At 24.8% G+C, this 12,447-nt stretch overlaps 1 protein-coding gene across 1 annotated transcript in view; it reads left to right on the plus strand.

Annotated features, from left to right (window-relative positions):
* The window catches only part of LOC100197842 (structural maintenance of chromosomes protein 1A), a 65,912-nt gene that overhangs the window by 18,338 nt on the left and 35,127 nt on the right, over nucleotides 1–12,447 (plus strand). The window contains exons 5-8 of the mRNA XM_065812912.1: nucleotides 610–677; nucleotides 7,568–7,658; nucleotides 10,099–10,176; nucleotides 10,357–10,464. Of these exons, the coding sequence (XP_065668984.1) occupies nucleotides 610–677; nucleotides 7,568–7,658; nucleotides 10,099–10,176; nucleotides 10,357–10,464 (345 nt within the window). The remainder of the gene's footprint in view (nucleotides 1–609; nucleotides 678–7,567; nucleotides 7,659–10,098; nucleotides 10,177–10,356; nucleotides 10,465–12,447) is intronic.

A 12,447-nucleotide genomic window follows, 5' to 3' on the forward strand; every position in this document is an offset into this window, starting at 1 on the left:
TTAAAGTTTTTTATTAACAAGTAAAACTTATTTAACTATCTGTTTTTATAATCAAAAAATTAAAATTAAAACAAATGCAACTAACATGTCATATACAATTATTTAATTTAATGTAATAAATAAACGCCGCATAAGCAATATCAAAAAACTATTTAAATATTCCAATAGAATAAAGTTTTTGTTAACGTAAATTGCTGAACTTGTAGGTGAAATAGCAATTTTATATGTAAAATGCGTACTGCATAACGATTCATAACGAGGCCAGATTTTAAATATTCACCTAGTAGGCTCACAACATATTTTAGAAGTTTAAAAAAATCTTGTTATTAAAAAAAGAAAAAGAGCAACCTTTTTTTTTTTAAAGGTTTTTTTTTTTTTTTTGACTGGTACTACCCAAACTATCGCTAAGTACAGCAATGCAATAGTATAAGGGTAAAAAAGTATTAATAGAAATTCAATTTTAATTTTAACTATTTAAAGAGTAAATTAACATTTATTATGCAGATCTTCATCATATTACATAATTTTTTTTTTTTTTTTTTTTTTTTTTTGAAATCTAAGCTAGGCAAAAATAAAGTTCCAAATTCTAATTTATAAATTTTAAAATAGGGAGCAGTAGAATCAATTGCAATGAAAACACTAAAAGAAAGAACAGCTATGTTTGAAAAAATTAGTGGGTATGTAATAATGTGATTTTTTACTTAACCAAGTTTTTTAATGATTCTATTTAGGAATATTCTCTGGAATGTTTTTATGTCCAGAGCATTGGAATCATCAACAGTCCTTGAAAGTTGTTATATGTTTTTTTTTGCAGAAAAAATTGCAATAAAAGTATGAAAAAAAAAGATTGTCTTGCAGTGCCTTCAAAATGTTAGACTTCATTTGAATTTCATGGGTTAGATCAGCAAGAGCCTTGACTTTAAGTGAAAGATACTAGGAATAAGATTTTAAACTTTTTAAGAGTAAAACTCTATGTTGATATCCCATTTCTCTTTAATGATTTGAATGAGTATTAATTGAGTTATGGAGCATGTGATGTAACATATATGTCTTCGCCTCCAAATACAGTCAATGATTTCCAGAACTAATTAATACTTCCAGAACTATTTATTAAAGTATTCTTGTCAAAATTTTAAAACAAGAAGAGGCACAGAAAGTAGACAAAAATGGGGCAAAGTTTTCTGATTGCTCCTTAAATTTTGAGGACCTTTCTTGATCTACTTCTCTCTAGTTATTGCTTGGTAAACATGTTTATTATATATTTTATTTATATGGTGGTAATAGCCACAATAAAAGGTTATGAAGTACTCTTGTCAATATTCTAATTGCACCCCCTTTTTCCTACCAGGTTTAGTTGTTGTATCAAAGATTTTTTCCCCTTATTTTTTTGATATAATTCTGACTAACTTTGTTGCCTTGATTTTATATTACCTTGTAACGTTTTAATCTGACTGTTTTTCTGTTTATTAAGTTTTATTCATATCTACTTCTAAGTAGTTCATGATACCAGCTATAAACATTGTTTGATCTTTTTAGCTTAAATCGCTCAGATTTGATTTATGAATCAAAGCATCAGTGGTATATTATTAGGATTGTTTGATGTCTTGTACAGAGACTCTTCTTTATCAGGACTATAACCTGTATTACTTACCATCAATGCCAGATTTGAAAGACCTACATTAATATTAACAAAAAGTAAAAGTGAAAAAGTACATTCACAGTTTATTTCATAAAGTAATATACAATGTTACTTTATAAAAACACGTAACAGTAAATTGTTACAAGAACTTTAGGGTTCTATTCACCCTTTTTTCATGTTGTGAGAATTTAACGTTTGATATTTTATTGTTAAAATATTTTACTACTCTTATTCATTAAATTATAAATTATACGTCGTTTACGTTATAAATTATACGTCATTTACGTTATTTATGTTTCACGACTAAACTTATAATATTATTTATATATATTTTAAGTAGTTTGCTTTTGTTATTTGATTAAATTATAAATTATACGTCATTTACGTTATTTATGTTTCACGACTAAACTTATAATATTATTTATATATATTTTAAGTAGTTTGCTTTTGTTATTTGATTAAATTATAAATTATACGTCATTTACGTTATTTATATTTCACGACTAAACTTATAATATTATTTATATATATTTTAAGTAGTTTGCTTTTGTTATTTGATTATTATTTAAAACTTTGATTGCTAAATTCTAATAACATAAAAAAACCAGATAGAACCTTATAATTCTCATGTGATGAAATGTTTACATAGCATATAACAATATATATATTAAATGTTTTAAAATGTTTTATAAAAAATAGTATTCCTTTTTTTAGGTTATTAATTAATATTTAATTATTGTAACAAAAGTTAATTTCTAATATTTTCATTTATTTACACCATGAACCAATTAAAAAATACTATGCAAAACATTTTATAAGTGAAAATTGTTTAAGTTTTGACAATCTTTTAAACCATATTGAATTTTCATTCTCTTTTTTTACAAATTTAAATGGCACTCAATTATTCTTCATTATTTCAATAAAGAATGGTTGAGTGATCCATTGTTTGGAAAATGCTTGGTAAATGGCACATGTAAAAACTCAGCCAAATGCAAAACGTAACATGCTTAAATTAATTTATCAAAAGGGCAAAAGATCTGCGACAAGTCATTTGAATATAACATGTTAAGAATTCTAAGCTAGTATCTTGCTACTTCAAGCCTGCACAGTCTACATCCAAAAAGCAAGCAGTTCTTGTAGTAGATCAATCTGATAAAACTTGTGCAGAAATCTGTTCTGTTTTGCATGCAGTACAAAACAATTTTTTATATTACAATATTCTCATAACACATGTAGTGAGAATAATCTGCTATATCAAAAAATGTTCTCTGATAGCATAACTGCTAAATCCTATGAGATGGGTAAAACAAAACTTTTATGTCATTAATTTTTGTCTTGCATCTTATTTGTACTTATTTTGTTTTATTTTGTCTTTTATCTTATTAAAATACTGTTGTCATATCTGGTTCTTTTAAAGATACTTTTTATCTTCTAGACAATGCATTGAAAACTTTTACATTGTAAATGTAGTTGGACTCCATCGTCATAAAGTTGCATCTCTTTCTCTTTTCTACAATATAATCATGGTCCCTGCTTAAAGGAGCTATCATCTATAGTTCCATCAATTAAAACTCATTCTTGCTTGACTCATTATTCAGCTAAGTCTCATTTATTTACTGTATCTGTCCCTGCATGCTCTAAAAACATTTATTCTTCTCTTTTTTTTTCCCCTGCACTTCAACCCTTCAGAACTCTCTCCCATCTTCATGTTTTTCTGACTCATACAATCTACAACTTTTTAAGTCTTCTGTCAACCGTTTCCTTGCTCTATAACTCAATTCTTTGTTTTTTTTAGTAACTCTCAACGTAATAGTGGTTGCTTGCAGTTTTGGAAGGATTATTTTCCATAAATTTTTTTGCTTTTGAAGTGTTTTGATTTGGTGCAAATTAAATTTTGATAATGTCTTAGAAGTTATCTACTAGTTGGAGATTTGTTCTGAGATAAAAAGAAATGCAAGATTCAATAAGATTTTTTAATATGTTGGATAAATGAACTGACATTCATTAATCCAACATGTTTTGTCTTAGTTTTCATACTTTAATGCATCTTTGTGCTTATATGTCACCAGTTACATAAATAATATTTATTGTTTGTTTTATATTTATATTATATATATGTATATATATATATGTATATATATATATATATATATATATATATATATATATATATATATATATATATATATATATATATATATATATATATATATATATATATATTAGGGGTGGGAATTTTTTTTTTTCAAGTGATAGCCCTAAAATTATTGGTGGAGTAATTACCTAAAACTCACAAAAACAAAAAAATAAATTATATAAATGCCAAATAAAAACCCTCTGCGCAATTTTATTTTAAACTATCGTCAAAAGTTTGAAAATTTGCTTAAATAACTCATATTGTTTAACTATTATATATTGTATATAATTAAATTTAATCTGTATTTAAGATGTATAAGATATCAGAGAATTTAATTGAACAAATTGATTGCCCTTCCGATATATCAAAGCTAAGAAATCGTATATATAGAAATTTGATTGAGAAGCCACTGATGAATTTTTCAAAATTATGTAAGGCAAAGCAGATATTAAGAAGATATCATTTCTTTTTAGAATTGGGTAATATTCCTAGATCAAGTGATGTTATTAAAGAAATTTCAATTGAAATTTGCTGATTATGGAATAAAATGATGATACCATGTTTTACGGAAAAATCTGTGCAAAGAAAAGTAAAGTCTTCTATTCAAAATTATAAATTAGTTATTAAATCAACACAAAGTACAAATAAAAAGACAAGTATTATAAATAGCTAGGATAAATTATTTAACTTATTGCCCCAAAATGCTAAATTTAAAAATCTGGAAGACAAACTGTTTTATGAACTTCAGAAATCTTCCAAATTATAGTCAATTGTTTGATGATACAATTCTAGTGAAAGTTCAGAAGATAATTGTACAAGTGATAATTACACAATCCCATGCAATGTGCAAAGATCACCTATAAAATGGTAGCTAAGATACCTGAAATGAAGGGTATCCAATAAGTTGTACGGCAAAGATTGCAGAGGCTGTACTCAATGCAGTTGGTGAGATATCAATTTGCAGATCCGCATCCAAAAAGCATTTACAATACTGGTGTATGAAATAAGCTTGATTCGATTTTATGTCTACTTTTCTGAAGAAATGTGGTGCTTACATTTTGATGGTAAGAGCATAGACAAACAACATTATTATAGCACTTGCATTTTGAGCAAGTCTAAATCTTTGGTTTCATTGAAAAATTTAGAGAAAAGCGACTATGTTTCTATTTATAACATGTTACACGCTATTATTTTGGAATTTAATTTATTAAATAAAATTTCTTTTGTTATATGTGACACCACTGCAGTAAATACAGGTTCTTAAAATGTAATTAAGCATTTGACAAAAATTGTTTTAGGTTTAGTGTATCATCTTCATCTCAACCTGATTCTTAAGCATTTTATGCTTAAGAATTTTTCTAATGCATGGAATATATGCTTTTGACAAAAAAAGAATCAATAATAAAGGCACGCAATTTTAATGTAGATCACTGGGCCAGGCCATGGTTTTCTTGCAGAAAAAATGTTGACAATACAACGAAGTTAAAATTGACATTAACTGGTAATTGCCTTGAGTGTTTGGAAAGACACTGATATTTAGAATGATTGTCAATTGGATTGTCATATGTCAATTGGAATTGTCTTCAAGATAGATGCTACATTTCAAAGTGTAAAAAATTCCCACCCCTAATATATATATATATATATATATATATATATATATATATATATATATATATATATATATATATATATATATATATCCTTACACAATATAGTATATCTAATTTGAAAATAAGTCTTCAAATTTAATTCATATAATTTTTAAATAATCATTATTAAACCTTTCCTGAAACTATTTTTACTGTGCCTTTTTTCTATATATACAATTTTGTTAACAGTTTAAAGCTGTTCAAAATCACTGTAAAACATTTTGCAATGCAGTGCTATTCTAATCATTGAATAAAAATCTTTAACACAAATCAATGTGTTACCTTTTCAAAATAGTAACTTTTGATAAAGGTAAAAAATATATATATATACTATGAAAAATATGAAATAGTGATTAGTTTCAAAAAAAACAACAGGTTTCTACATCTAGCACTAATGCTAGTGATAAATGGCTATAATGTCACAAAAATGTCTAAAATGTCACAATAAAAAATTAAAAATAGTTCTAGTATCACTGAGGGGTGTAGAAAAGAGTTAAATGTGGTATTAATTTTATTCTTTTTTTTTAATGCAGAATTATTGTCACTCAAATATTCAAATTGTATTCATAGACACGCACAAAATTTTCTTTTAATGTCATTTTATAGCGCTTTTATACGTATTTAATTTTAATGCTGTGTCGTATAAGTTACAAACAAACTTTGCTTGTTGTTGTTCATAAAAAGCTGGTCCTCTAGGCTGTATAGCAAATAATAAACCTCTTTTTTTAATACAAAATCAACTAAAACAATGAAGTTTTGCATAAGATGGTAAAGTTTATGTCAGGTATGTCCTAAGAAGCAAGAAAATAACTCATTGTATACTCTAAAGACAGTGAAGGACAGTAGGGCTAATGTTGAGATGGGAATCTATGCCTTGGCATGGTAACAGTCTGCTGGTCAAAATTGATGGAAAAGTTGGATCAATATAAATACAAAGATAAATTACAAAATATAATGGAATTGTATGCCAATGATAACTTACCTTCTATTCATATTTCAATGCACAACAACCTCCCAAAGCATACTGTGAGATAAGTAAAATTTTAGCTTGAAAAAAATAAAATTAATGTTCTAGAATGGCTGCCCCAAACTATGGATTTAGAACTTGTTAAAAAATATAAGGGTGGCTTTATGGGGTAGATAAATAAACCTCTAGATAGTGTAGATAATAAGGATAGGTAAATCTCTAGTTTTAATGAGTTTTGGGGGAAATATAAAAAGCTAGGAATGCCATAACCGTCAAATGGTAACAAAGACTTGTTAACAGTATGCTATTAAAATGTGCTGTCATAAAAAATAAGGGCAAAATATTAGTGTTAATTTTAATGTTATGATGTAAACTTTAATATAGCACAATTTTTTGTTTGATATGCTATTTTTATAATCACAACTTTACATTGTATTTCAACAAACTATACTAAAAAAATTTTAAAACTTCAGTTTAAAATGATTTTTTTCCTTACGATAATAGCAAATAAATTTATATTCATTTTTTTTAATTTTATTTCCTAGTAAAGAAAGAAATTGTAATTAGTCTAATAAAGAAAATGTTAGGTTAGCTATTTTAGCTATCACATTTTCTGTGATCACCACTATATACATACACTGTATACATACACATACATACATACATAAATAGCTGCTGGCTAATCTTGATGATTTAACTTGAATAAATTAAAATTACTCAAGCAATATACCATTAAAATAATTGAAATTAATTAAATTTTACTGCCTTATTAAAAAACTTTATTAACTGTAAAGTTTTTTTTTTTTAATAAAAATGTTTTATTTATATTTATTTTTTTGTTTTTGGTTTATAAGTTTTACTTTATTTTTATTTTTTTCAAAGTTTTCAAAATTTTTCTGGTCTTTTTTAAAACAGTATAAAGTATATGTGTGTGTCTCAATAGTAGTGAAGTTATAAAAAATTTCAAAAATAATTTTTTGATAAAATGATGATTATTTTTGAATTTTTTATAAAGTTTTACTGTATGTATATATATATATATATATATATATATATATATATATATATATATATATATATATATATATATATATATATATATATATATATATATATATTTGTATGTGTGTAACAACATCTTATTTGACACCTAATCTTTATTTTTCGAATAGGTCTGGTGAATTGATTGAAGAATATGATAAGAAGAAGCAAGAAATGCTAACAGCAGAAGAAGATACGACTTTTTCTTTAAACAAAAAAAAAGTAATAGTTCTTAATAATGAATTTTTAATTATTTGCTAAATTTATTTTTTATGTTTTTTTTTTTTTTTTTTTTTTTTTAAATTACTCCCAACAAGTGTGCAAGCAACCAATATTAAGTTGGAAGTTTGGGAGTTAACAGAAAACAAAGGAGATAAAGAGCAAGAAAGCAGAAAACAAAAGAGATAAAGAGCAAGAAAGCAGAAAACAAAAGAGATAAAGAGCAAGAAAGCAGAAAACAAAAGAGATAAAGAGCAAGAAAGCAGTTGACAGAAGACTTTAAAAACTGTAAATTGTATGAGTAAGGAAAACATGAATGTGGGAGAGAGTTTCAAAACACCAGTGTTCAAAAACTAGAAGAAGAAAAAAAAATTGATTTGGTAAATTTTCAGTTTTTTAAAAAACACAGTAAAAGGATGCAACTTATTTGAATGACTGATTGGGTTTTGATTGATGGAACAAGTGATGATAACTTGCTTAAGCAGTGGTAGTTTTTAAAGAAAAGAGTTGCAACCTTAAAATTATTGGACAGAGGCTGAAGCTTGACAGCTAAGCAGTTTCAACATCATTTTACAATGCATATTCTTGTCTATAAAAGAGACTTTTGAGTACTAGCCCAAATACAATGACATTCCATATAAGAACAAATAAGCAATTTATAAAAGTAGAGAATAGAATTAGGTGAACAATAAGATGATTGAGTGTTAAGGTGTTTAGCGAAAGCATTTAAAAGAGTCATATATGATCTAGTTTCTAAAAAATAAGCAAATTGATATGTAAGTATATACTTGGACCAGGTTATTGTTTGTGTACTGCCATAGTGAATTTGAAATTTTTTTAATAATAGGCCAACATATAAATATGTTTTTATTTTCAATATGACTTAAGAATCACTTGTCCTTTACACAATATTTTTTTGATTCTTTTACATGCACAAAATCTTATAAGGAATCATATTTAACACTTAATTAAGAAAGTTTCAATTTTATACTTATAGTATTCTTATATGGCATTATTTTATACTTATAGTATTCTTATATGGCAGGGCATTATAGCACTTAATTACATACAATATCTCATGTTGATATTTCCTAAGAAATAAAAAAAACAAAACTACTTATTATCTTCTTTCATAAAATTAATTTTGGCAATTAAAAAAGTAGCTGAAATTATGGAAAGCTATGATCTTGTCTAAGTCAATTTCATTTGATGAATAATTATTACCCTACAAGTAAATGATCTGTATTACAGGTCATTAGTAAATATAAATCTTACCAGGTTCATTTAGATTTAACATGTAATCAATAATAATTTAATAAATTTTATTTTAAGTTATCTGAATTAGAAGTACAAAATAAATAATATTTATTCAATAATATAACAAAATCTACTTAAATGTGCTTCCTTTGAGTATTATCTTGGGTTTTAGTTCACAGTAATCAAAATAATTTCATTACGTCAGTTATGAAGTTAATTTATAACAGCAGGCATTACAGGGTAAGTAAAACCTATCAAATCTAAAATCAACCTGTCATAAGTACAACCTGTCAAATCTAAAATCAACCTATCATAAGTACAACCTGTCAAATCTAAAACAACCTGTCATAAGTACAACCTGTCAAATCTAAAACAACCTGTCATAAGTACAACCTGTCAAATCTAAAACAACCTGTCATAAGTACAACCTGTCAAATCTAAAAACAACCTGTCATAAGTAAAAGTCAATTCTAAAACAAAAAGAAACATAAAAAAGGACTTCAAAATCTTTTTAAAGAATGTTATTTTATTTATTATGACACTATTATATTGCCAGATAGTAAAAAAAAAAACTAGTATTAGATTCAGTCCTGACAATAGTTACACCGCTTGACACTTAACACAGCCAAGCAACACACTGGGCTGACCTATTCTTCAATATAACAGAAAATAAAAAATAAAAAATGTTATGATTCTTTAAGCGTAGATAAAAGCATCTGACAATATAATGTTATAATAATGACATAATGTGAAAGATTTAAAAGATAGGACAACACAAATTGTTGTAACTTTGAAAAAGTTACAACAATTTGTGTTGTGATTCAAAAGATAATACAAGTAGTGGTCAACTTGAAATTTTTAACATTTATGGTTAATAGCGTTGTTGCTCAGTATAGAAGAAATGTTGATACAAAATTATATAGCCATAAAATTGTAGTACTAAATCTACTAAATATGTCCTAAATATCTCACTTGTTTTATTATCTTAATAATATGTCCTAAAAATCTCACTTGTATTATCATTACTTTCTTTAGTACCACTTGTGTACTTTTTTATTTAAATAAAAGAAATAAAATGCTTGTTAAGCTTTCCAGTTTATGCTTGCCATTATATAAAATCTTTTTATTGTACTGAAAATATTTATATTGACTTTTTACAATACTTAGATTTATGGATTTGTATTAGGGCATTAATGCAGAGCGAAAAGAAGCGAGAGCTGAAAAAGAGGAGGCTGAAAAATATAAAAAATTAACACAAGACTTAGTAAGATAACCAATTTTTTTTATTTATTTTCAGTTCAATTAAGTTGTTGGTCTCAATACTTCATGCCCTCTACTTGAATTGTTTTTTTATTTTTAATACAGGTTTGTTTAGTCTTTTTCATAAATTAAATTTAAAAAAAAAGTAAAAAATTGGAAATTATAAATGAAATTTTGTTAACAGTTTGATGCAAAACTTCAAGCTCAACTCTTCAAGCTATATTACGCTGAACAGGATTTAAAAAATTTTGAAGTTGAACTGAAAGAACACAACAATGAGTTAGAGAAAATTGTAAGTTTTTTAAAAGTCTCAATATCTAAATTCTATTTTAAATATTAACATTATAGGTAGCACCCATGTTTATCAAGTAAAACAGGAACCTGGTACAGGTTTATTAGATAAAACTAAGATTAGGTTTAAAGCCCTATTTATATAGCAAATCCTTTTATTATTATTGTTATTATTATTATTGTTATTATTATTATTATTATTATTATTATTATTATTAGTTGTAGTAGTTATTTTTGCTAATGATGTTCAGGGCTCGAATTGACACACACACAAAAAAAATATTAATATGCATAATATCTTTCTAATATTTTTAACATAATATATTTAAATAATATCTTATAATATTTTATTTGGCAGAGTTTAAAATAGCATAAGTTACTGTTATAAATTACAGCTTAGGTTATAATTTAAAGTTTGAGTTGCAGTTATAGTGTAATGAGCAAGTTATGATGTAATGAGCAAGTTACATATTTAATACTATTACGATATTACTTTTAATAATTGTTTTTACTTTACATGATAGTTAAAAAAGTAAAAGTGCAAATATTCAAAGCACTTTAATTAGTCAAAGAAAACTATTTAATACGTTCATGTTAACGATAAAACACTCTTTTTTTTTAAAGAGTATAAAGTTGTTATTGTAAAAAACTATAAAACAAGCATAAAACTGCGAAGTTGTTTTTTTAACATAAAGAGCTTGCGTTAATATAAAAGGCGAATAAAATAAAACAAGGTAAATAAATAGGTTTGTTTTAAATCATCATAAAACTTTAACTTCATATTTGCACAAAAACATATAAGAAAAAAATATATGTATATATATATATATATATATATATATATATATATATATATATATATATATATATATATATATATATATATATATATATATATATATATATATATATATATATACTATATCTATAGAGCAAAAAAAATCATGCTATATCTATAGACTAAACAAGCAAAAAAGTCTTAGATGCCACGTTTTTTCTAATTTGATTACTTTTTGATCTTGCGTACTATTAAAAATTTAAGCATAATTAATTTTTTCATTCAAATGGTTTTTATGTTGACAATTTTATTCAATTTGTTTCATTCAAGTGAAAGAAAAAAAATTTGATTTAATAAATTGAATATTTATTTTCTTAAGTTTAAGTATATGCTTAAGTTATTACTTTTGTAAAAAAAAATTTTGAACAGAAATAAAATAATTTATTTTTTTTTAATTTAAATTTTTTTATAATTTAATTTTTGGTTTAATGTTTGCAATAACCACTAGTCTAATGTTAGCAATCTTTCTACTTTTAAAACTATTTTTGGAAACAAAAAAATAAAGACGTCTTTACAAAAATATTTAGCTATTCAAAACGTTTATGATTTAAATAAAGCTTTCTTTCTATCCTTGCTAGCCCCTGGGTATTACTAACTTGGTTGCAATTAAATTTATATTTATAATAATATTGTCAGCAAGCGTTAAATTTTCTTTTAAACCTTTCAATTTTTTTAAATTATAATTGCAAAAACTTTTAATTACAAGTTCAAAATTGTTTGAATAAGGGAATTTTAGAAGACTAAAATTCTTTTGTTCAAATAGATTTCTTGTTTAAAAAAAAATCCTAAATACAACTTGCGTATTTATAGAAAATGTTTTATCTAAATATCGCTTTAAATAAACTGAAAATATAAAAAAATGATATTGTATATTTCATATTTTATTCGAGATTACCTATTAAAACAATTTCTAGGTAAAAGTTTACTATGTGTCAACAACATATAAGATATATAGAATACATTTGTATGGCTAACTTTTGCAAGTCTTAGAGTATATTAAGTAAATTAATTTGTTGAGTAACAACTGTATTAACTTAACTGGTTGTTTTGATTTAGTTTATTTATAAATTTACTGTGATGTACTTTTATCCATTAGGTAAATCAAGCTAAATATAACTTTAAAATATTGTAGGTTTCTATGCAGAG

The sequence above is a fragment of the Hydra vulgaris genome, chromosome 12 (genome assembly GCF_038396675.1).
Source record: "Hydra vulgaris chromosome 12, alternate assembly HydraT2T_AEP".
Taxonomy (NCBI): domain Eukaryota; kingdom Metazoa; phylum Cnidaria; class Hydrozoa; order Anthoathecata; family Hydridae; genus Hydra; species Hydra vulgaris.